The following is a 26,296-nucleotide window of genomic DNA, read 5'->3' as shown; positions in this document are numbered from 1 at the left end:
TTTATGTCATGTAGATTGTTTAGAATGCATCTATAGATTGAGCAACGGTGCAAAATGACATGAAACTGAACTCACCTTTAACCTCAGTGTAATTAATTTATCTTTATTAATCTACTTCAACTGTCTGTCAAAACAAGTTGGCAACCAAGCATTATATACAGATCATTGCTAAGCTGACAGGCCGTGTAATCGGCACATGCACAATCATACCAGTCCAACTATATTACAAACAGGTTATTAGGAACTTAATGACAGTAAAGAAAACAATATACAACCCATAATTAAAGGTAAAGATTCATTCAAGCACCAGCCTATAATACAGCATCTTCAAGCCAACTCATCAAAACATTTTGAGCAGATTTTTGGTCTTTAACTGTGATTATTGTTTTATGCAGAGCTCCCAAACTATTACCGTACTGTATTGTAAAACTGAACCAATAAATAGCTCACACTGTAAAGCTGAAATGCAGCCTATTTAATAGCCCCTACCTTAAAGAGAATGGTATTTAACATTTATTTAGATGATTAAAATCACAATATCACAAATCTTGTTTCTAATTTTGTCTTTACAACAGTAATGGCCAGGAAAAAACTGTGTTAAGTCTCAAAAGAAATATAAAGACACAGCAGAAAAAGTCATCAACAATCTGAATTTTACTCACTGTGATCACTAAACAGGGTGTAAATATCCTGAAAACGGACACAATTTATAAACTTGAGATGAATAAAAAAAAAAAAAAAAAAAAAGTAAATTTGTTGCTTTATATGATTAATATTTTATTAACCATAATTCCCTGGAGTTAGCTATGAGGTTTTGGTCCCTTATTTCACTTTGGTCTTTTATTTTGTTTCCAGCCCTTTTTTCATGTTTATGTATCACAGACACTGCGGCCTTGCTTCAGAATCCCCACAAAATCCATTGGCTCTGGTATAAAATTGTCTGCCAGAGTGCTCGCTCAATATAGCAGTGACTGACTTTTAATCAGTCTCTAGGGGAATCTTCACCTGCAAGGTGCACTCAGGAGCTCCAGAGTTTCTCATAACACAAGCAGAAGAGCAGAATGTGATGGATGGCGCCCTCTAGAGGTAGTCCAGCTCCAGTGCGTGGCTCAAAGCCTCGAGATCAGCCCTACAGGACACTCTCCAGAATGGCATGTTCTTCTGATAAAACAAAAATAATGTCATATCAAACGTGTATAGAGTATAACATTGAAACTTAAGGTAGTATCTTTTCAGAAGTTTTCAGTGTTTCTGCAGAAGCAGAGCATATGTGAAGTATTGTCCCATTTGGAGGGGTACTATAGTACACAGATTCATCTGGATAACATTGTAGAAAAGCATTAGAAAAAAAAAAATCTTGGAAAATCTCAATGCAGGGATTTCATGAAAAAACAAACCCGTACCACAGAAGCTGCAGAAATCAAGCATGGTGTAAGGTTAACTGATTTGCTGTGGCCCATTTTTCAGCTGTTAAAGTAATAAAAAACAGACAGTTTTACCTTCTTGGCTACAGTCTCCTCTTCAGCTCCATCTCCTATCACCACATAGACTGCTCTCCGACCAAACCTCTGAGAGACACGCTCAAAACAACTTTCTTTGCCTTTGAAAAGGAGAAAAATCACAGTTTAAATTATTATTACAGCTTTTTCACTTGCTTAACTGTGATATTATCTGCTTGCCTACTTTCCCTTGAAGTTTTCTCACCTGTCTTGGTGGCACTGTATATGTTCTCTATGGGGAAGGCTGAACCTAAACCATAGAGTAACACCTTGGACAGGGCTGGAATGAGCTGGGTAGTGGTCACCAACACATTCACACAATTAGGCCTGAAAGAGGGCAAGACAGATGCTAGAGTCAGTAAATACGACAAATAAATATATTTTGTCACAAACTGAGAAAAATACAATTAGAAAAAAAATGTGAAAGTGTCAAATTAAACAAAGCTAACATTTAATTCACCTCTTACTGGTAATAAAACTGTGGAAGCATAAACTGACCTTGAGTTGATGAGAGCCAGAGCTTTGAGTGCTTGAGTCAGCCACAGGTCAGTGAGGACTTCCATCTCTCTCCTTAACTGTAACCACTCTTCTCGCTTGGGGCTGCCCAGTAAACCTGACCATCAAGAAGAACAAAAGCTTGACAGATAATCTTGGAAACAAGTATTTTACTCTTCTTCATATTCAAACTGCATGTTTATGCCTAGAAAGACAATAGGAACCTAATGAAAAGTGACTACTCTTTTTGAATGAACTCGAATGAAAAGGTCCTACTTTATGACTTCAAACCAATCTTGTTTTGAATCTTAGATTTTAGATTTAGTTCTTTAACTCTTTACCCATTGAAACCTGACTAGGTGTAACGCTTAAAGTTCGTTTCTCTTTTGCCTTTAAGGGTACTGGTGAAAGGGTTAAGTCCCACAGTTGATAAATATTTGCATTTGTCTAGAATAATCTCATCATCTAACTTCCTGTAAGTGCTAGGTTTTTAATATGTGCACGAGAACCCCAGATGAAAGAAGGAAGTAAGAATGTCTAAACTTTCATGTCGCACATAGACAGCAATGTTGTATAAAATGAGACTGGAACTTACCCCCAACATTATTTTTGTATGTGTTGTAGATCTCCTTGACTCTGCGGTATCGGAAAGCTAGTTTCCTCATCCAGTCCACCCCTCCGTGGACCCCTGACCCCAGGCACAGAGATCCTGCTCCTGCTGGGCTCTGGAAGCCATCCGACCCAAAGTTGTAAGTGCTGCAGAGTCACAATAAAGAAAACAGCCAGGATATAAATGATAAAGGCGCGAGCTGAATTCTTCTGAACATCTTATTGTAGCAGTTCATCATTGTTGACATTGGTACTCAAAGAATCAGTAGCTATATTCACTAATATATTTTAGGGTTGCAGGAATTGATTCAAGCAATTCAACCATTGAAAAAGAAAGCATTGCTTGAGTTGTTCATCAAATGTAGGGAAATGTGCCAGTGCAAATGAAACTGTCAGGGCCAAGAAATCCTGTAAAATTGAATGAGCATTTGTCACTAAAAATATTATATACATGTAGTGTGACTAGGATAAATATAAAAACATACTCAAATGAAAAGGTCCAAGTTCAATAAAATAAATATGTCAAAAGTGTACTTTTGAACAGACTGGTTCGTTCAAATCATTCCTAAAAGCGTCTTAAAGTGTTTCAACAAGTTTATGCAATAAAACACCAGGACTGAGGGAGACAGAGGGAATGAAAGAGATAGTTTGATGAGAAATGAAAGCACTGGATAATCCTCTGACATATTATATGACTGTGGAAGTAGGGAAAATAAAAGACATGCACATGCTTGCATGCATGAGCACACACAGATGCACACAAATGCACACAGCCCCAGTCTCATCTCCATGCTTTTCTCTTCCTGCCCCCTAAAACCCAGAGGGCAAGTCTGGTTCACAAGCCATAGCAGAACTGTCAGAGTTTCCCAGCTAAGCTTTGAGTACAGTAACACAGCAGAAACTTTACCTCAGGTCCTGTCCATTGTCATCTGATGCCACGTCATCAATATGAACTTGGTCACATTCCTGGGAAATGAAAAGGAGAGCAGATATATGAAGAGATCCTTTTCAGAGTAAAGCCATGTACAGGCAGGTCTCTGCTCTATAGAAACGATAGCACAATGAATGGATATGAAAAAAAAGGGTTAAAATAAAATACAAGGAAGGAGGAAATAAGGTGTCAGGAAATGGGCCAGTAAGGCGCCAGGGAAAAAAAGTCTGTCAACATAGTGGTGCAATTCTAGTGCAACCACATAGTGAAGTAAAGTAAATCTACACTTTTTTCTTTTTAATACACCTAACAATTTAACCACTGGTTAAAAAAAGAAATTCTCTTAAGAATCACTCATTGTCCGACAAGCACAATGGTTTGCATATTTGTCTCTGTTGGACGTTAATGCAGCCAACCAGACTGCAAGGAACAAAACCACACTGTAGCTTAACCATGTGTCTGCAGCCAAAACACCTTCAGCAATATGCAGTTAAACAAGAAATTTGAAAACAGCTATTATGATTTGATATGTTAAATTTAAAAAAAAAAAAAAAAAAAAAAGTAGGACAAGTCAGTCATCACAGACTAAGTGAAAACACACCATGCAAAGGTATCAAGCAAAAACTTGCACTCCGCTTTCTGCACACTCAGTGATATACTCTGTTTGTAAGCACGCACATGCTTAAAAATGGAGTCCTAGTATGATTCCAAACTGTAATGCAATGACCCAGCACAGACCGGCTCTCCTATCACCTTTCAGTCATCCAGACGGAGACGCTACCTCATCTTCCTTACATTGCTGCATAACAAAATTCCCAGGGGCTGCAACCCACCTCCCACTCAGGTGACATCCACCCATGCTGAAATGTAACTGCTGACCGTACAATGCAAATTACCTTTGTATAATTTAATTTCAAACATTTGGTTATTTAACAGGGAAAAAAGCAAACTGGATCCTTCATCTGTCAGCTATGGGAATTTCTTAAAATGTCAATGTAAGTGCAGAATAAAAAAAAAAAAAAAAAATAGCACATATGCTAAAAGTCTGAAAAAGCAAAAGTCTGAGTTAGTCTGATTTTGATTAGAGTGTAATAGTTGTATTGTTAAATTGAAATAAAGAAAACTAGAACACACTGAAATCTTTTTTTTTAAACCATTAAAATTTCAACTGGCAATGGTGGACTTGATTAGTCAGACAGTAACACGTGAGTCATGACAGCAGCAGTTGTAGCCACTGGTGTTGCCACAGACATGATAAGGACAAGATAATTGCACCTTAAGACTTAACAGGCTTTGTCAGCCTGATATGGGGTACTGCTTTAGAGCTTTACTGAGCCCTGACAACAAAAGGAGGGATAAAAACTGGGTTTGCAAATGGCTTTGTTGGCTCCTTTCCCTCTTCTTGACTGTTCCTCCTCCCATTTGACTAATTTCCCCCTTGGATACTCAGACACAGACCTATAATTATAGCACAAAGTGTACTTGTTCTCTTTTTCTATGCAGCTCTTTAGGTTTTTTTTCTTTGTCAGAACAAGGTTAAGGAATTTAGGATGAAAAACACATGCATTGTTCAGTCACTAGCAGGTACTAAAACTGCATTTTAATGACCAACAGGGGCTTTTATTTCTTTTTTTAAGGAGTCATCATTTTAAGAGGTTGTGTATTAACTTTGGCAGAGTTTTTTTTTTGACGTACTGTCAATTCCCCATGGAGAGTTCTACAATGAGTGCCACCGTGCTTTATGTAAGAAGAAAAAGCTGCAAAATGTCAAACCGCTCGCTAAGCTCTTGCAGGCAAGGTTTTCTGGTTAACAGTATGCCAGCTTACATTGCTGGATAATTTTCAGTGCTACAGTTTTCCAGCTTACTGGAAAAAGTCACACAATTATTAGAATATATTGAGATCCAGTGCACTGTGGGCCAAATATGAAAATAGTACACTGGCACAATTTTCTTTGTGCAGCAAAGCACACTGCTAATTAATCAACACTGAGTCTTGCAATTTTATTTGTGCTCCTGTTTTTTCAACATTTACGGTTCATCACACAAATTTGAAACCTCACCTCCAGGTCATTGAAGAAAAGCCTCGAGTCAGCCAAGTTGAAGATCATTTCCTCCATCCACAAACCCAGAGACACTGCCTTTGAAGAGTCCTGATGCACACAGACACAGAAAAACTTGACACATGTTGTATATGCCATTCTCGCACAAGATGGGGAGAAGAAAACTGTTGAAAGTTAGTCTGGACAGTAACAGATTTTTTCTTTTTGGCATCTTTATCTAAAACTATAAACAGGTTTAGCACCATTTATTTGCCGTGAATAGAATGTGAATGTGAACAAAGGCTGTGCTCTTTGTTAGCAAGTTCATAGAAATAAAATTCTGGGCTTAGGTTAAGACTAGAAGCTTTGGTATTTAGAAAATAAATTGTTCATTTAAGGTTATCTAAAATTACTGCTCTTTTCATTATGTCAATGCACACATAATAGAAGCTTTGTTCTGCTCTAAGTAAAAGGATTGACATAAACAGGTTCCAGAAGAAGGCAAGTGTGAATATTTATCTGTCAATCAAACTCTATTGCTTTTCATTATCTCTACCATCTCCTTTCTGAGCTATTTGTTTTGGCACTCATAAATTCAGTCAACAAGCTTTCCCAACTGTTCTCTGCTGCTGCTGTAGGTCAGGCATGAAAACTAATCGAACTCAGCATGGAGTCTAAAAACTATTAAAAAACTCTTATTTTTAATCGTATACATTTAGAATCGTTTAACTAGTGGCACCTTAAATGCGATGGCTATAATAACTGAAATGTATTCAGTCTTTCACCTTTTCCCTCACACCTTTTATCCTCTGTTATTTTCTATCATATAGAAAGCAAACTAAAAACCAGGTTTTGCATTACATCAACTTCAATTTAGTTTTTTTAATAAGCATATTCTGAATTACCACCTTCAGCAAATATAAATCATAATGTGCCAGCAGTCTGGCTGACAAATCATCCATGGTGTGGGCTGTCGTTCAACATTAAAAGAAAAAAAAAAAAAAGTGTGTACATGTGAGTGGTGCATTGTTTTGATAACTCCTCTTTGGCAGCAAGACACGCCGAGCCAGGAAATGTCAGCCAAAGGTGAACATTTAATTAGTTCATTTGAAATGACAAGCGGGGCTGTGTTCTCACTCAGGTTGGTAAAATGGGCTTGATGACACAAGTAGGGTAAATCACAGCAATTATAAAATACCTCCCTCCACAAAAGGGCTTAAAAAAAGGTGATTAAGGACAAAGGGCAAAATAAGTTCAATAGGAGCAACGTGGAGGACACAGGTGACTGGGAGAAAATGCAGAGGGCGAGGACTAAGGAAGAGGTGAATAGAAAGGATGAAGTGGGTGGAGTTAAAGGCTTGAGAAAGGTTTGTTTGTCCAATAATTGAAATAATTGTCTGTAATCACCCTTCTCTGAAGACTGTGGTTACTACTACACAGAAAATCAAATAAAAGCCCCTTTCTTTTAACCCCAAAGCAAAGGAATGAAGATGAAAACAGAGGTAGAAAAGGAAAGAACATGGAAGAAAATTCGGTTCCCAAATTTGCACCTTTGCAGAGGACTTTTGTTTGTGATATAAAAGACAGGGTTTGGGAAGGGAATTCACACTCTGGAGAATAGAGTGAGGTGCTGCATGATAGATGAGATAATGGAAGCAATGTTTTGGGAGTAAGGGTCAGCTCCTCATGCGGACATCTATTCACCTCTGGCTCACCAAGCTAGTGAAAACAGGTTTCTTTCAACAGACCCATTAGTCTTCCTCAGAGTGGGCCCAGACTTAACTTTACATACCCAAGCATTTGTTATTAATAAGAGCAAATTACATTGATCCAGTTGGAAGAGGCTTATGGTGAGAAGCAGGATGCAAACTAAGTTAATTATCTCCAGAAATGATTGTATTATTTCTCCTTTAGTAGGAACAAAAACAAAATCTTTCTAGCTTGTAAACCATCTCAATATTAGGCTATTAATCTGTTTTTCCACTGTCATTCATTCAATTCCTTTACTGCATGTCTTAGTTTTGATGTCAGAAGGTGTCCAGCCGAGCTTCCCTAGATCCAACAGTGGGGTGTTTGGGTGGTGGGAGGAATCAGGAATTTCTGGCACATGAGTCACATTTCAACACATCCACAGAGTCTAACTTGCTCCTTCTCTTTTCTTGGCCCTTCTGCTCTTTCTCTCTTCACCCCCTCTCCGTGGCAGAAGAGAAAGAAAAAGAAACAACTGATCTGAGCCCATCAGAAACGCTGCTCTCAAACTCCCATCAGCCTTGTGTCAACCCGCAGGGGGACCGTGAGAATTCAAAACACAGATCCACGGCCAAAAACAAGAAATGCACCACTGTCCGCCCCTCGTCAGCTGCCTGTCTGTTATGTAAAGGTCCCACTGGCTGCCAATCACGCCGCAGGTTGTCGGGGTAGCTAAACAGCCCTGCTGCATTATGAAAAGAAACAGGAGGGCAGAAAGGAAAAACAGCCAGCGTGTGAAAATGCTCAGGGATGAGACCCAAAGGTCACTTGTCTCAGGCAGCCAAACTGTTGACCACTAAGTTAAATAAGCACTTGATTGGTGAGAGAAAGCGGGGTTACACGTTTGTTGTTAGGATCATGTGTCCACCAGCCTTATCGCTGGCATTGTGTGTGATTATAGCTTCAGTACATACTTCTTACAGTAAATGACAACGAGAATGGTCATATCGCCATACCTTGCCAAATCGTGAGGAGAAAGTTCCCGTGAGGAGCGAATGGAAAATAATGATGGTTTCATCCAGATCCCAGATAAACACTCGCTGCAGTGAAATAACGGATATGTAATGTTAACCACATGACAGTTTGTGAGTGTGTGAGAGAGAAAGATAAATATTGTAGAGAAATGCTGCTAATTTCCAACAATGTGTGACCATGTGTTTACCTCAATATCAGAGTCCAAAGGTGGAGCGGGGTCACTGGCTCTTTTTCTTCCTCTTAACTTGCCATCTGAACCCCTTCGTGTTGGGACCCCCTCCTCTTTACCTGGTGTGGGGGGGCTGGGTGGTGGGTGGTACTCTCCTAAAAGACAGAAATAATTTTTTCCTTCTTTTATTTATTTTTAAAACCGGTCACAAACAACAATTTGTATGTTCAAAGGGGCAACTACGTGGTTTTCAGAATCATCAGGGAAGTACAGTTTCGAATATTTAGGTTTTTGTATTCTTTTTCTTAATGTCACAATGATTTAAAAAAATGACACATAGTATAATTAAAGTGATTAAATCACTCAAATATTCTTAAAAAAAGCTTAGAAATAAAACAAAAAAAGAGAAGTTTTTACCTGTATGCGACTCTGGGCTGTGATTGGGCAACATAATTGGGTGTTCTGGGTGCTGATAGGCTAATGGAGCAGTGATCGCAGCAGGGCTGATGTTGCTACTGGTTAGATAGGGGCTGTTGTAGTGATGCGAGTTATAATACGGCGAGTATTGACTCTGACTGTAGCTTGAATACGCTGAAAACTCCTGCCAACACAGACAAGAATATTAGTCAGTGATGTCAAACATCAGTTGATAACCGATTACATTACAGGACTTTTAGAGTTCCCCTTTTATTTCTGCAGATAACTATAAACAAAGAAAAATTTTGTTCATGCGTTGCTAGTAAGAACTTAGATACTCACTTGTTGTGCAGGGTTGAAAGGGGTTGAACTTGAGATTGCATGGGTGCCTTGAAAAATTCCAGATGAGATACCACTACCTAAGGAATGATGCATAGACAAGGGTTAGCTTTAAGGTATAAATCACTCAAAGGATTCAAAAAAATGATACAATTCCAAACTGGAGGGATATTTGACTCTGTTCCATCTGGTATTGTTGAATCCGCTTCATATATAATTTCGCAAGATCCAATCTGATCTGTGATCTGAGTAGAGGAAGTACTGAGCAGTAAACTTTGACTCCTCTGTGACAGCTAAGTGCTGTAGAAGGTTAGAGAGTGATTTATTATCGACATGACAACACAGGTGGGAAAGTCTGCTGCTCTGGGATTCTTCAATACTAATCAAGCCAAGGCAAGAATGTCTTCCTCCAAGCGATTTTGCCCCACAGTGATGCTGTCTCACCCTGCATCTTCCTGTCAGGTCTGTGCATACTGTTTGTTTGTCTGATTAACTACTTCTCCTGTAATTTTATCACCTTCACCCACAGAACTGGATATATTTCTGATTTTCATTCCATCCCTTTAGTTTAACCATTATCTTGATATAGCTTAAAAAAAAACCCAAATTAAAATAAACCCCCCAAAAATGCAAAAATGCTGGCTATTATCCAAAGAGGATCAAATGAACTTCTACTAACTGTGAAAAAAAGTACGTTGTGTGTGGTTCCTTAAAACGGGGATACTATTTCCTAACAACTTCATGTAAAATAATTACATTTTCAGAATTTACAAACAGACAGTTATACATGTTATGAACCGAAGAAGATGACAGTTGACATATTTTGCAGTCTTTGCTAAACCAGCTGTGTTACAGAAAGAACATTTTTAAAAGCAGTTCGACCTTTTAATGTTCCCATTTTAGAGAAAGTAAGAGCCTTTTCTTGTTATGCAGCTTGTTATGTAGATGATTGTGTCTATTGCTATCTGCATTCACATGAAAAACAGATCAAATGACATGCCTACTATGTGTTTTATTTCCACCTGTACTGTTTATTGAATGGGTGGTTTTAAGCAATAAGTAATTACATGGGATAGTTTGGAAGTTAATTAACAGACACTGCTAGCTTACTAGCTTGCTATATATAATTACCTTACGTTTACCCTCCATTGTTTAATAAGATCATAAGATCATTGTTTCATGTTTCATAAGATCATTGCTCCTTCTTCACCATGACACAGTGCATGACAAACAGTAGAATAATGACTCAGTGGAAGAATCACAATGAAACGGTCTCAAATAACACAACAGCCTTTAGAGTGACTAAAGGAAAAATACAGGACGTCTCTGGAGTAAACACAAAAAGCTCCCATAGCCCCCATTTGGTTTGAGTTGCACACACAGTGTACAGTAAGTTTTTCTGAAGGCTTTTTGTGGTGTGTGTGTGTGTGTGTGTGTGTGTGTGTGTGTGTGTGTGTGTGTGTGTGTGTGTGTGTAGCTTGTGTATTGTGTACAGTATAATGGATGACATGGAAACATTCTGAAATCCTACAAACATTTGGTTGTTGTGGCAGTTTATTACCGTTTGAAGTTTTCAGTTAATGATTTATGCATACAAATATTCAAACAACTGTATTTTGTTTGGGAACAGTGTCCTTCAAGCTTTAAGTACACTATGTTAAAAACTGTTTGTTGGTTCAAGGGTGATCTAACAAAGCACAGTCACTGAAGGCTTTGCAGTTTCTGAGAGGTTCCATCAAAAGTGTGTTTACATGAATATTTACATTCCTGTGTAATGCCTCACATCTGAATATTCTCCTAAAAGAAAGTTATATGGAAAAAAAGAATTGACTTGTCTGCAAAGAGCTGACAAGCAATTGATCTGGAGTCAGTGGGTGAGTGGAGAAAGATAAAGCATGACATTCATATTGGATAACACTGGATTTTAAGCAGAGCAAAAATTTAACTGTGTAAAAGACTAGCGATTCTTCTTCTTCTTCGAAGAAGATTAGGGTAAATTAAAAGCTATGGAAACAGCTACTCGGTCATCTATAAGAAGAAAAAGGTCAGTTAGTCCGTTAGCTAACTGAAAGGAAAAGGATCTATAACCATGACTATTTTGGCAATAGAGTAAACTATAGTTATTCACAAACAATGAATTGTGCTTATTCACAACATGACAGTTTAGTGCTCATTTTAACTGCAGCCATGAACGTAGAGATGCTTGTGACAATGCAAGTTCCCAACATTAGATGGCTTTTAACCTTGCACAAAGTCTGTGTGGTGTCTGATTTTGTTGAAGTGAGAATAACACAAGGTAATTATCCCTGCTAGTGAGTAGTCATTTGGTATCCAGCCTTATAGACACTCCATCTAGTTCAGTATTAACAACATGTTAACTGTCTCCTGCTGATACATGTGAGAAATGTCAGTTCTGAACTTGTCTCAACTTGATTTCACCAAAAAAAAGAAAAGGAAAAAAAATGAATAAAAAAACAAAAACAAAAAAAACTTCCTGGTAAACTGTGGCGCTTAAAAATTGTCCAATCACTCACAGAAAGATTAAAATTAATACTTCACCAGCTTCAACAGATGCTTTACATACAACACCTTACTTCTAAAATGAAGAATATTTTTTTAGTACCATAACTACTGTAATTATCATATGCACCAAATGTTCTTGTCTATTGTTATATACTGTTGAAGAAGAAGAAAGGCAGTAAGATTCAGGAAGTACTGGGTTGTTATTCTCAAAAATATTCTTGGCACCTGGGATTACTATTGTGAAATCAACTATGTTCTCTAGCCTTAAATGTTAGTAGTTGCTAATGTTATGAAAATTCTTAAGCTAAAAAAAAATCCTATATATTTAAAATGTTTACATTTTGTTAACATTTTAAAATGTTACAATTTTAAATAGACGTTCTGCTTTTTAATAGGAGTTTATTTTAAATACATGGGACAATCACTTTAGTCAATAATCAAAATCACAAAGTCACATGAAATTTGTCAGACGTAGAACGTAAGCAGAGGAACGACTAATGTCATTAATAGTATCTGAATTAATTGGTGTATTGTTATAATGTTAAGAACTCATTGGTGTAGAGTGCAAATCAACAGCATTTTAAAAGCACGTCCACTCATCGGTTTATTGCCCTAAATTGTTTCATCTTCTCTTTGTCTCTTTCATTCAGTGGAAATAGCTCATGCTCTGTCTGCAATATTAAACCCATTCAACCCTCCGTAAAATGCCCCTTAACCTCTCCCCTCTCACACACAAGGTCAATTTCACGCTGGTTTCAAAGCCATAAAGTCGCACTGAGCGAGTCATGCTTTGGGCGCCGAACGACTGAGGAATGTGTACAGCACAGACACACACACACACACACACACACACACACACACACACAATCAATCACAAACACACACAGACATGCATGGGCATAGTGCTGAACAGACTCACGAGCACTATATCTTAGTCAAATCATTTGACTGCCAACAAGACCCTCTGCCTAATTTTTGTTATCTCTACAATTCATATTTTTCCTCTATCCTCTCATTTTCTCTTCCTATCATCTACATGTTTTTTTTGACTCCCTCTCCGGAGAAATTGACACAAGCGCTTGCATGCTGTGTTGTTGGTCTGAGTGGAGAAAGGGGGCCTGACCCCACAAAAAAGAGGAGGGGTGGGGAGACTTTTGACGCCAGGAGTCCAGACCGCAGCTAATGGAGAACAGGTGTGGCAGAGAGAGGAGAGGAGCTAAGGACGATGGCGAGTATGGATGCTCCATCCAGTAACGCAATATCAGAGATGCCATATAAAAGGTCTGTGCATTGTTGTGTGCGGTAGCGTGTCCTTAGTTTCAGTACATACAGTGTTTCAGACTAACCATGTGTATGAGAGTAGCTGTAGAGACTTTGACTTGATGGAGTACTGCTGAAGTTGGAGTAGCCCAGTAGTCCTGTCTGTCCTGGTGAGTGACTTAGGCCATCCTCAGTTTTAATATCTGAAATAACATTAAAAAACAGAAAATTAATGTTGCATTCAGGGCAAGACTAACCAACAAAGTTATTTTCACTATCAATTATACCAAACACGCTATTACTAGAGTTTCGATGTTGAAGTCAGAAAACGGTTTTGTCTAATCCATGTTAATCAGTTGAGATAATTAAACCTACATAACACACTGAGGTTGACTGTCAAGGTTTGACATTTGAGTTTCTAGATCAATCTCTTGAAATCCATTTTCCTCAGCAACACTGAACAGACCCTACACAGATTAACCACAATGCTAAAACAAGTGACAAGTGACGTGATCAGCTTGTTATAATGCAGTGTTCTGCTGGTAAGCCTGTGGTTCTGGCCTTCCTGGATGTTAGTTTGCTACATGCCACCCACTTCGACACATGTACACCCCTTCAAAGGCAGCAGTCTAGAACAATGCACCTCACGACCTCCAAAAACTCCACAGAAACAGCTCTGAGAACGCATCAAAGACCCAAAAGTAATCATTTGGCCCCTGATCCTTCCAAATCCTAGTCAAATCAACCAATCTGCGGGATGCCTAGAACAAACTGTTCCACTGAGGCCCAAACATCACAGGATGCAGCCAGAGAGCTAGTGTCTATGCCCTGACTAATCGCAGCTGTTTTGACTCGAATGAGAAAGACCCACAAAATATTGTTTTAATGCTGTGGCTTATTGGTGTAAGTAAAATGGCAATTTATCTTCGTAGCACAATGCCCTGGTTTGCTGTGTATATTATAAAATGTTTGTTCCCCTAGTGTCCACCTCAAGTCACTGTTTTAGAATGTTATTGCATTGTATATTCATAACACCATGTTTGTTTGTACTTACTGTAAGATGGCATGCTGTAGCCCTGTGTGTGGTGCGTGTACGATGCGTATGGTCCTGCAGGTTGGAGGGCAGGGCTGTACTGAGTCTGTCCATATGCTGCCATGACAATGATCCTGGAGAGGGAAGAAAAAAAAAATGAGGGAACTTTTGTTAGCGAGTTTGACTTCTCTATATCCATTTCACTGTTTTGTCATGTTAAAATTCAGCATGGGGAAGAATGGGTGGCTGCCAGGAATCTTTGATAAAATTGAAAGATATGCATTGTTTTGTTGTTTTGGTCTCTTTGCTTCGTCTGCTATTAAAAGCTTAAAAACTTAAACAAATCTACATAAAACTCCGCTTGAAAGTTAAATGAAAGGAAAGGTGAGCTATAGCAATTTCCAGAATCGCAAATTTACATTTTTGTACTTTACTAGCATAGCTTTGCTTAACCCATAGATAAAAATAATCCTTATTTGTCTTAAACAGTTCAGATCCTCAGTTTATCCACAGGCTAATGCAAGCTATTTTCACTCCTATTTCCTTTTAGTGTAGATCCCTTTTAACAAGCTTTCTTTTGATTGGCTGCCTCTTGCAAACATAAGATGGCTTGGTCTTCTGTGCTCACAGCCAGAGCTGTGTGAACTGGTATTTTGAAGAGTCTGAAGCCCATGTCTATAGTTCATTTGATCATACGCACTCTTTATATAATAAGGTAAAGACACCACAAAAATAGAAAGAGAAAACCACAACAATCAGATGATCCTTTATGAGCAAGCACTTGGCAACAGTGGGAAGGAAAAACTCCCTTCTAACCGGAAAAAACTTCAGACAGAACCAGGCTCAGAGAGAGTTTAATAATATCTAATGATTATATATGTTTAATAATATCTAATGATTATATACAAAGTGGTGAATAAACTAGTAAAAACAGGAGAGGAGAAGGAGAAATACTCCTATGCAACATAACTACGGGAAAGTTCAGAGTCACCTGATCCAGTCCTAACTACAAGTTTTATCAAAAAGTCCTAATCTTAGTTCACTTTAATTTTAGTGGCGAATGTCATTAAAAGAATACCTGAGGATGTGTAATGTCCTTGGATTAGTTAATAAGAAGCCCTGTGAAATGAAGCAAGAGTGGACACTGTTAGAAAAAAAGCCATGAGATCAGCCAAGAAAGAGACAATATCACTCAAAGGAATGGTTATAAACATATAAATACAGTTATGATAAGATGTTCATTCATTATGTAACAAACTTCTCAGTAATTTCTCAGGCAGACTGCATGCCTTTGTAGTTTGGTTCTCTTACCTGCTCCTGTAGAGAGAGAGCTTAAACCTCTTTATCCTCTCACACTGGTGTTTGTCAGGTTGCTTTCAAGTCGTCAACTCTCCTGTGGAAACAATAGTGAATACATACCATCAGGACATAGTCATGCAGTTTACTGACATGCCTCAAGCCCTGTTGAAGCAAAACAAGGAGAAAAAATATTTTATTCATGCAAACAGTTCAAAAGGTGAACAGGTTTAAAGAAAACAAAGAATCAGACAGACAGATTAAGCTAAATGTAGCACTGATGTGAAGCCATTGTCGCAATGACTTCAGACAGTCAAATAAGGGATCTGAAAGTCAAATGGGGAGTTACAGAAACCAGGTACAACTGTTTCTAAGGTTGTTTTTTTTTTTTTTTGCAAAGTAGCCCGCTTTAACCTTTCAGACTTACTCTCCTACCTGACACCTGTGCCATGCAAATTGTGTGTTGCTACATAGGGAATAGTTCACAAACCATAATAACAGTGGGGGTGGATAGGGTTTTCAACAGAAAGCTGTTAAACAGAATTTCTCATGTCTGTTGGCTGACATGGTGGGACGATAGAGCTGATGAGTAAACACGACGGCATGACAAAATAATGACATGAGGAGAGGAAAAATTTTGCAAGATATTTTTCCCTTGAGCTACAGTAGCTCTTTAATTTAATTGCTTCTCCTGAGTAAATTGAAGGTTTTTTTAGGGTCTACCTTATAATATAAAGCGCCTTGAGGCGACTGTTGTTGTGATTTGGTGCTGTATAAATAAACTTGAATTGAATGCTGCAAATTAATACGAGAAATATGATAACATATTGCTTTATTGGACAGTGAAATCATTCTGAAATCACTCAATTAACCACAACCAGATCGATATGGCCTTTTTGATTTTACTGTCAATTTACAGATAATTGGATATATCAGTGTAATGTGATATGAGATTTGATTAGAAGACGTACAATTGATAGGTCCTGCCTTATTAACAAAAGCAATAAAAATAAGAAAAAAGGGTTCTGTAAAGTGGGCTGATGGTTAGACAAAATCTGTAGCATATAAATTAGTTAAAGGAGGAAGCTGAATGAGGTCAGTCTGCCCAACAGAACTCCTACTACCATGCTGGGAAAATGTCAAAATGCCATCTGTGTTACACATATCAGATCAAAATGAAGGGAAATCTTGATTTTGGATGATACTATGGTGATTCGGTGGTAAAAGTTTTGAGAGGATTCACAAAGAAATGTCTTTACAAGTTTGCTGTGAAAGTACAGTTACAGTGCATCCAACTTCTGTAAAGAAGTAAAACACAAACCGCCTGCCAAGCCTTATCGCCTGACATCAGTACAGACCTCTCTAAGTCTCTTATGGCTGAATAGGAAAGAAATCCCAAATGTTGTTGAAAACATTTTCTGAAGAGTGAACTCTGTTAGCGTGCTAAAATGTTGATGTATGTGTGCGCATTGTTCCAGTGGCCAAGTAGGTGTCAGAGCAGTGAAGAAAAGCGTGACTAAATGCTATGGTTACCTGTCTTTGTTCCGCACAATCTTGTTCCTTTGTAAATATATGACTACATTTGCAATAACCTGAACTATTTTATTAATTGTATATGCTCTTTTTGTCTCCCCCTTCCCCCTCTCTGTTTTTGCCTAAGGCCATTGCAATCTGGCAAAGCTGTAGCTAACTGCCTGACCTCCAACCTCACTGACAACACATTGACAGAGACAGATGACAGTGATGAATTATAAGAGAAACTAGGTTTCAGAGCAGCAGAGACATGAGGATGACTGAGAAAAGGCAAAATGCATTATTTACAAGTTGCGCACTCTCAGCCACAAGGACTTACTAGATTCACTTGTAGGTCTATAGTATTAATCTCACCGTAAACATAAATACATGCGAATGCAGGTTATTTTTTTTCTTTCTATTACAAACTTTTTTTTCAAGTAAATATGTTACAACCACAGCTCAAAAGCATTAAATTGTATATCTGAATTATTTTCATCTCAATTTGAAATCTGAAATCAGGCTTTGCAGTTTAGATACAATCAGTAACCTTTGTTTAAGTCCTTGCAGCCTGAAGTGACCCTTATCACAGGCAGACTGTGAAGCTCAGTATGATGACACTGATACTGCAGTGCAGAGGAAAAATAAGGGAAGTTCTGTTGTGCTTTGCATTTCCTAGTACTTTCCAGGGAGTAAAACTAAAAGCAACGTCTGTTCAGAGTCCTCTTGACTTTAGTTGTAACAGTCCTGTATACATACACCCACACAGAGACACACATGCACGTACACGCAAACACAAAAACTGTATGAAAGCCAAGGCACTTCCTGGTTCAGGTTGAGGGCTGGGATGAGGGCGGCCAAGGCCATGGGAACTACAGGACACCGGAGGGAAGATGAGCGGCGCTCAACAGAGATGTGGAAGGCCAAGAACTGAAACTGAAGCTAAAACAAACCCAGCAATGCTACAGGGGGCCGCAAGGCCACAAAGTCTGTCTCACCAGCTTCACCTGGGTCTCAGAGTTCTGCTAGACCTCGGCTTATTTCACGGGTATCAAATTCTAGCCTTTGTGGAGTATATTGTGCTTTAGGTTGAAATGTCATTTGGGAAAATAAAAGGAAAACACCTGTTTATGCTTATTTACCTTTTATTAAGTTAAGACAACAATTTGACTCACACTAAACTGACTCATACCTATACATAATAAACTACGTTCACTTATTAAGGTGTTGTCATGTTCAAGAAACTGGTCTGTATGACATATTATCACATCTGGAGAAAAATGAAAATTGCTGAAAAACTGTCACATAGCGTATCTTCTGCTTTGAACAAAACTAGTAAAGTTTGGTATTTTAACTAAGTGACCCACGAGTCCTCACCAGATGCTGTAGCTGGTGGTAATTTTCAATGCAGGGTGTGTTCCCTATCTTATTTACATTAGTCAGACAATTAGGGGACCAGTGTCTTCCTATTGTTGACAGTGTAAATATGTATGCAGCAACAATGTCTGTTTAAGTCTCTGTCTGGCTGTCTGAATTTTGATATGACTTTATAGTAAGAGTCTGGTTACAGCCTGAAGTGACCCACGGATGGTCTGACCTTTATTATTGGTTTTCAATCAGAAGTTTGAAAAGGTGATTTGGTGGTCTCTGGTCATGCCATATGGAACCCCACCTGGAGCCCTCGATTTGTACAGTCCACATAAGTGCCTGGGGGAATTTGGGGGGCTGTTTCGCTGTTGCACACAAACCTCTCTCTCAGCTGCTGATAAAAGACATTGAACAAGGACCCACTATTTGGATTTATGTCAATGTTTTGGGGAGGAACTTGATGCCATCTGCCAACCACTGCCCCCTTTAAACATTTTTGGCACACAACTGAAAGTTCAACAGACTACAGAAAACAGGAAAATATATGGATATTTATGTTCAGAACTTTTTTTGTGTATTTAATAATAATAAAAAAAACCTACATCCATCCACAAGTAAAAACAAAGCCAGCACTTCCAATATAAATGAACACAAGATGATTTAGTACACATGTGGGAAAACTGTTGTTTTTTCTGACATTTTCATGATTTTTTTTTCTTTTGGTATTATGATGATAAAAAGCCCTTTCAGAGCCTACAAACTCTGTCCAGTAATGCTGGAAAATCTTTCAGTAAACAGAGCGCAAACTTCATGCAAATCTGCAAGACTTTCCATCCAGGGACTGAGCCTGGTCTGGCACTTATTTTCTTTATCAATTATGTCCGCTGATTATTTTCCTAAGTAAACATGTGCACTAAATGTTCTAAAATATGCACATCTTTGAATTGCTTGCTTTGTCTGATAATTTACATTTACATATGTTTTTTTGTCTAAGTTTCCAATTTCCAAAAGACATAAGCTATAACATAGTGTTGTTGTTTCATTGGAAGATAACATGGATATTAAAATATTAGTAAATGACATTAGCACCCATTTTTTATGCTCATTTTCTATATGTGATTTGCTACCGCTGACTGTTATTGCTGTAACTACATCAAGAAAGCAATGGCCATCCTTACTCACAGAAAAATCTCCATCAGCAATGGATTAATTGTAACACTTGGAAAAACCATACAGAAATGTTTTTGTTGACTCCATACAAAGTTTGATATTTGCTATCACCACATAAAACAAACAAAAAAAAGACACACATGCACAAAATGGTTCCATGTTTTAGACACCTGTTGCAGTAGAAATTGTCCTATCAGGTCTTTTGTAGTTTTCATGCAATCACTCCCTTCTTACCCCAACTTATCTACAATATTTACAATATCAACAAAAAAATCTGTTAACTTCCATAACCACTTTAAGACATACACACATGATTAAAATAAAGACTCTATTGATTAGCTCAGCTTTTTTCTGTCTCCTTTTTTTTTCTTGAGATAACAAAACAGACACAAACAAACACAATTGAATGGTGACGCTATTCAAGTATGTTCATTTGTGTGTTCATTTAAAACTGATGTAGACAGAGAACTCCTTAGAAGGAAACCGAAGTGATTCTGCAAGCGGCTTTAATTAACCTCTGGCAGCAGTGAACCTGTTGTCAACTCTGTCTACACTCCGTAACTTTACCTCCAAGACTTGGTGTCCTGTCTTTTTCACTTGACTAACTCCAACAACAGCACTGCTTGAATGTCAGCAGTCCACTCCGTCTCTTGGTAATCAAAGCTTTTTTTATTCGACACTACTGGCACCTTTATCCCGATTTCTCAAACACACGCTCTTTCCTCCGTTCTACATTTCAGCTCATTTCAGCTTGCATTTGTTTCTTTGCAAGGTCGGTTTCCTCCCTGTGTTCAAGGAACAACACTTATAATATCCCTTATAATTTCCCCCTGTAATATTGCCAAACCCAAGAAGGACCACCTACACCAAAACAAGTGCCCTGGGACAGGGGTCAGAGAGGGGGACAGCTGGCAGACCTCCCAGCAGCCTAGAGGAGTGGGTGTGGGTTGGAGAACTGGGCTGACCCCAGTCAGATGGTGGTCTGGCTCCCAGGTAAAAAAAAACATCTGGTCTGATGATGGGAGGGCGGCTGTGCATGCGCTCATGAATTTAAAAGTGACACACGCCTGACTGCATGAGTGCTCCTGCCTTCTCTAATGAACTCATAGACGCACACTAAAGTACACAAACTCTCAGACTTGCGGCTTTATTAGTCATTAGGTTTACCCTCGATCGTCTCCCTAGCACATGATGGCAAGTGGCCGCCATAGCCGCTAACAGCTGGCCAGACAGAACTCAGCAGTAGCTGAATCTCAGAGGTGCTACAGACAGACCGAGGTCCAATTACTTCTTTACTGGTAGATTTACTGTGCAAGTGTGTGTTTGAGAGAGACAAAGAAAGCAAGAAAGAAAAATGGAGATAAGAATGCCAGAAAAAATGTGATATTATCAAATATGAATTCGAACTCAGTGACAGACTGGCAACCTCATCCTGTGGCAGCTGGGATAGGCTCCAGCCCCCTGCGAGCCTGAATTGAATAAGTGGAAGAAAATAGGTGGATGGATGGGTGAATTCGAGCTAACAGATGGAAAAATTGTAAAAAAAAAAAAAAAAACCAAAAAGACAAAAAAAACATTATATTATATGAGGAAAACGTAATGTTGAAAAAAATTCTGACACCTAAAAAAATATTCCATGGACAACCGAGAAATATTAAATTCTCTTTTCGTTGGAAAGCGCTCACACATTAACCCCCCGCCCAAAGAAAAAAATGGTCACAGTAGGTTTTGTTGCAATGTGTGTGGCTTCACTATTCAAGATGAGATAAGGAGATAGCCAGAAAGACAGCTGTTGTCTGCTGACAGCCCAGAGTTTATTACACATACCCAGACCTACACACACATCACCACAAGGCCTCGCCGGGAGCTTTCTGGGCCTTAAGGGAATTAAATATGGGGGAGAGAATGGCAGGAAAGCAGGAGACATTAAGAAGAAGGCTTCATAACTTTGGAGTGGTTCAAGAAGCAACAGAAACACGTTTTCTGCCCTGACTTTTTGCTAAACCAAACACACTGACAGTAATGTGCAGTTTTTAATAATTCAAAATTAGTATCTAAATGATGTTCGACTGTCAGCTTTTATGTTGTTGGATTATAAATAAAGAAGCCTAATAAACAAATCTGATCTAAACATTAATCCCCCTCCCCCCAAAAAACAACAACAAAAAACTTGCTGTTGAGTTTTTTTGGGACATTTAAACTTTTCCTTATTTCCTTAACATTTTACCTGATTGGTTGCAGGCTTCTCGGGTTATGAGCAAAGAGAATAAACTACATTTAAAAAACAGTATATTTAAAATAAAAAAACAGAGCAAAAACAAGCAATCACACTGACGTACACTGGTCACATAAATGCAGCCGTTATGACTTTGACCTTGTGTGCTTGTTTGTAAGTCAGGATTAAACTGGCTGTATCACTTGACTATTGTGTCCCTGCGACTGTTAAAAAGACAGGATAAACTACTGCCTAGGAAATACTTGTGACCTTGACAAACACCAAGTGCAATGTTAGACATGTAAATATGTTTTTAGACAAAGGCAACATGCCAATATGTGGACAAATTTGGTCTGTACGCCTCGCTGATTAAAGCACAACGAGAAGATGTCAAGTGGTGTGTCTAAGAGCAAATAAGCTGACTAAATGGCTAAAAAAATATTTGGTTCTGCGCCAAATACAAATGCACTCATTTTAGTGCAGCAAATTAGAAAGCTTTGCAATGACACAGCAAAGTCTGGCTCTAACACTGCTGTAGCCTTAAATTCATGTCATTAAAGCTGCTTGACTCCCAGTGAGAGTGAGAGAGAGAAGAGAGAGGCTGAGGAGAAAGGGACAAACAGAAGCCATAAGACATCAAGAGCTGCACAGCTGTGAAGAAATATCATAAAATCGGTGCCGATAAAGTCAGGAAGAGCAGAGCTTCCTATGAAAATATTTATCATTCCAGAAACGTTTGGCTACAGAGGGGGTTGGAATTAATTTGTGTTTTCTTAAGAGGGGGTGCCTTCGGTTCAGGATGGGGAATTCTCCACAACTCGGGACTTTTTGGGTTCCTGCTTATTCACAATTTATTAGAGCTAGTAATAAGAACCATGAAGTCTGAGGAAACAGGGAGAAGAGAAAGAGGCAGAGGGAGAAAGACTGTGAGGGGCTCGGGTCAGCTATAGAGAAGAAATCCAGAAATGGGGCCTAATGTTATTAGGAGACACACCACAGTGTTAAATCAAACATGCTCGAGCACAAACCTTGCGTATGTGGTTTGAGCCAGCACCCCTGTCGCCTCCATCAGATCCTTGGATATTTATGGAGATTGAAATAGAGGTAGCAGGAGATTCTAATTTATGGACGGTTGGGGATCTGAATTTCACACACCAGCTATCTAAAGTAAGACTCCCGCTTTGGAACAGAGATAACTGACAGTAAGTGGCAGGCGAGAGATATGCCAACTAGGTTTTACAAAATTCAGAGTGGTGGTATATAAAGAACCTATATTGGTGTCCCACATGATATTAAAAAAAAAAAGATCCCTGCCTGTACAAAAATTTAATTGTTTAACTTATTAAAGTTTAAATGTAAATTTTAAAAAATATTTCCTAATTAATATATATTTTATCTGTATATCATGGCAAAAATCTACTAGAAATCCAAGACAATGCAACGTCATATTTTTTTCATGTCAATACATTTATTTTAGAGGAGTCTGCTAAAACCAGAGGACCCCATTACTCATTACTCTTTACCCTGTACCCGATAGAAATGTTTAAAAGTAATTTGAATGACTGGCAAAACAGGAGAGTGGCTTTTCTAGTCTGGAGCAATGAAGGGGTCCTTGACAAATATGAATACCAGTCTTTGAAAAACGCTTACGGGGAGGCTCCCCTAATTTACTCATTGAGGGTCATTGAGTGGCTGCTACACGGGTGTCAGTGATTTGGGTGTAATCTTCTGTACTTATAGGCCCGAGCAAAAATTAACCCACGGACTCAAAACGCACCAAGAAAAACAAAAGGAGCTCAATCTAAAGAGAAGGCACCTCACACACTTCTGCCCCAGTTTTTTTTTTGTTTTTTTTTAATGGCTTGTCAAGACACAAAATAACCGTTTTGTTGATGATGATTTGGGGATTTTCTACTGCTAGGAATTATTCTTAAGAATTATAGTTAAACGCTTAATCAGTTGGAAAATACTATTCTCAGCCCATAGGATTTTTAAACTACCCCGAAACAAACAAACAAAAAAACAAAAACAAAACTAACCAGTTTTACTTGTATATGGCCCGACATTTTTCCGCTTTAGAAAACATTTGTCCCTACACAAATAGGAATGGTGCCAAGTAGGCTACTGTTTGTATCACGGCCTTGAAGATTCCTATCATTATACATTACATTTGGGCTATGTCTTATTTTTAAAAATGAAATTATAACACAATATTTAAAAACAAACATTTTAACCATACCACTAATACCATCATTATATTACCCTAATTTTGTAATCATAATAATAATAATAATTATTATTATTATAATTTTAAAATAGCCAAACGAGAAAAAAAATATAACAGTGTAGCTGAAATATTATGCCGTAAATTTACTTTAGTATACACTTCTCACTGGTACGGTTTGAAAGAAGGGGGGGCCGGGGGGAGAAAAACTCTCTTAACAGGACAAATTATGCTTCCTGTAATATTTATCTCAAAAAGTCTCAGTCAGACTTGGAAGGGTCAGGAAATACATAAAAAATTCGCAGCGATACAAATGAGCATCAAACTCTACGGACTGTTTGTTTTAAATCAGTAAATCCGTGAAGTGATATGTAATGATATGATGCCCTATTGCATAAATAAATAAATAAATAAATAAAAGACAGAAAAGAAGGTATATTAAACTTACCATCATTTAGAATAAGGCATATGCAGGAAAAATCCGATTACCGATCAGAGCCTCTCCATGCCCAGGAGAGAGCCCGCAGGTCTTTTCCCCCCCAAGTGTCCCAGCAAATCAGTGACAACACGCTCCTGTTGACTCGGAGCTCCTGAGATGAGGAGGAAGAAAAAGCGGACGCTTTAAATCGAGGGGCTCTAGGTGACAGCTTTCTGCAGACACTCACTCGCATCGATCTCTCTTCTCGCACTCTGCAGCTTCAGGAGCGTGTTTGCTTTCCTGGCGGTGGGGAAGCGGTGTTAAGTAAATGAGCGAAGATTCCTGGTTCCTCCTCCTACTACTGAAGGAGTGCGGGCGCGCTGCACACAGCCTGAACGCGTGTGTTTGTGTGTGTGCGTGCGCGCCCCCAGGTCTCAGCCACTCCTCGTTTATGCCCTCAGCAGAAGTGCCTCACTTGTCGCCTATCTTTAAATCTTTGTTTAGTCAAAGGCTCTTCACCGCCTGTGTTTACACAACGACGCTGAAACTATTGAGGGAGACACACTGATGCTGAGGACAACGTCTGCACTCCAGATATGAAGAGTTTCCTTAGCTTTTGGAAAATAACTCCTGGGTATTGACAGCTTTATCAAGCAGTAGTTATCTTTAGTGTGTGTGTGTGTGTGTGTGTGTGCGTGTGAATGTGTGTGTGTCTGTAGCTAACTTTAAAGATGAGCGATAACATAGAGCTGAGATGAAATGATTTTTACTTTAGTTTAATTTGATATTACTGAGCTTTTATAAGATGATTTATTTTTATTTTTCATTATGTATGCACACTGGATAAAGTACATAAAAACATCATTAAAGAGACTTGAAATCCAAAATTTTAATGCGCATTACTTATTTGGAGAATACCAATATTAGAATAAATTCTCCCCAACCTATAAATGCCTAAAAAAAGTACAGACCTTAACCAGCTGTATTTTCTGTTACTGATTTAGGTCATACATGATAAAGGAAAATAAAAATGTCTTTCAAATAACTCCTTCATTTGTCACACATTTATTATGTTTGTAATCTATCCATTAAAAAAAAAAACTCAAAACAATCACTTAAAAACAAAAAAACAAAGAAAAAAAAATCATAACCCTAACATTTGCATGCAGGCATTTAGACTGCTCACACTGTATCGGGTCCAGTCATGTATCTGGGGAAAGTCAAAGATCGTTCAAGGTTATCCAAACAGGTCATGTGGATGTGCAGTTTTAACAACACCTGCTTAATGAAATGAATCTAACACATCTTGCCAGTCTGATTGCAGCCGTCACTTCCAGTGAGTTCCTGTGACTCTGAGGAAGCACAGTGCAGTTGTTTCATCCTCTAATGTCTTTTGTTTAATATGATGAGAATATGTGTGTTTGTGCCCACGTTATGTGTGTCCACCTTGTGAGCCATTGTCTCTGTGTATATTCTGTAACATGAGGACTTCTGGGTCGGAGCTGGGAGCCATGACTCAGGAGGAAACAGGTTCTCCTGAGCATGGACAACAGGATGCGCTCACTGACACCATCTCCACACCCGCAGACATGGATACGTAAGGACTCCTGGGGGGAGATTTGTGCTACCTTACATCTGGGCTAATGCTGACATCACTGACCTTTCCAAATAAAAGAATGGAACAAACTTTAGGGTAATACTTTTTGTTAAAATAGAGGGGAGAGAATGGCAAGAAAGCAGAAGACATTAAGAAGAGGGCTTCATAACTTTTGAGTGCTTCAAGAAGATACAGAGACATGTTTTCCTGACTTTTTGCTTAACCAAACACATTCATAGAAACGTGCAGTTTTATATGTAAACCTCAAAGGTAATTCAACTTGCCATATATATACGTTTGATTAAAAAAAAACAGCCCTGGGTGAAAATATTTTTTCTGACACAATGTAAAATAATGGAGAACAAAAAAAAAAGAACACTGAACTACTATTTAACTGGAAATCACTGACTCATAAAAATATATTATATTTTGAAGACCGATGTATTATTTTCCAAA

The 26,296-nt window shown here is 38.4% G+C and overlaps 1 protein-coding gene across 3 annotated transcripts; it reads right to left on the bottom strand.

Moving 5' to 3' along the window:
* Nucleotides 1-76: 76 nt before the first annotated feature.
* eya2 (EYA transcriptional coactivator and phosphatase 2) lies at nucleotides 77-24,650 on the bottom strand. 3 transcript variants are annotated; one of them, XM_019359008.2, is made up of 16 exons: nucleotides 24,274-24,649; nucleotides 15,352-15,501; nucleotides 15,119-15,159; nucleotides 14,062-14,174; nucleotides 13,094-13,210; nucleotides 9,228-9,304; nucleotides 8,886-9,069; nucleotides 8,487-8,623; nucleotides 8,281-8,364; nucleotides 5,597-5,686; nucleotides 3,511-3,569; nucleotides 2,590-2,750; nucleotides 1,998-2,112; nucleotides 1,705-1,826; nucleotides 1,500-1,600; nucleotides 77-1,161 (listed from the first exon to the last, which is right to left on the bottom strand). In XM_019359008.2, exons 4-16 carry the CDS (start codon nucleotides 14,162-14,164, stop codon nucleotides 1,081-1,083), a joined length of 1,431 nt encoding a protein of 476 aa, XP_019214553.1. In that variant the 5' UTR covers nucleotides 14,165-14,174; nucleotides 15,119-15,159; nucleotides 15,352-15,501; nucleotides 24,274-24,649; the 3' UTR covers nucleotides 77-1,080. The 3 variants fall into 3 exon arrangements, with proteins under 3 accessions (XP_019214553.1, XP_005460864.1, XP_005460865.1); XM_005460807.4 differs by having other exon boundaries at nucleotides 15,352-15,433; XM_005460808.4 differs by lacking the exon at nucleotides 15,119-15,159 and having other exon boundaries at nucleotides 15,352-15,433; nucleotides 24,274-24,650.
* Nucleotides 24,651-26,296: the final 1,646 nt, after the last annotated feature.

The sequence above is a fragment of the Oreochromis niloticus genome, linkage group LG5 (genome assembly GCF_001858045.2).
Source record: "Oreochromis niloticus isolate F11D_XX linkage group LG5, O_niloticus_UMD_NMBU, whole genome shotgun sequence".
NCBI classification, from domain to species: domain Eukaryota; kingdom Metazoa; phylum Chordata; class Actinopteri; order Cichliformes; family Cichlidae; genus Oreochromis; species Oreochromis niloticus.
This window is presented reverse-complemented; position numbering and strand designations above follow the sequence as displayed.

Coding starts and splice junctions, on each gene's coding strand:
- eya2 (XM_005460808.4), bottom strand. CDS start 14,164: ATGGCAGCATATGGACAGACTCAGTACAGCCCTGCCCTCCAACCTGCA. Junction 3,570..5,596: donor TTTTCTTCAATGACCTGGAG/GTGAGGTTTCAA, acceptor TTCATTTCCCAG/GAATGTGACCAAGTTCATAT. Junction 2,113..2,589: donor ATACAAAAATAATGTTGGGG/GTAAGTTCCAGT, acceptor CTTGATGGTCAG/GTTTACTGGGCAGCCCCAAG.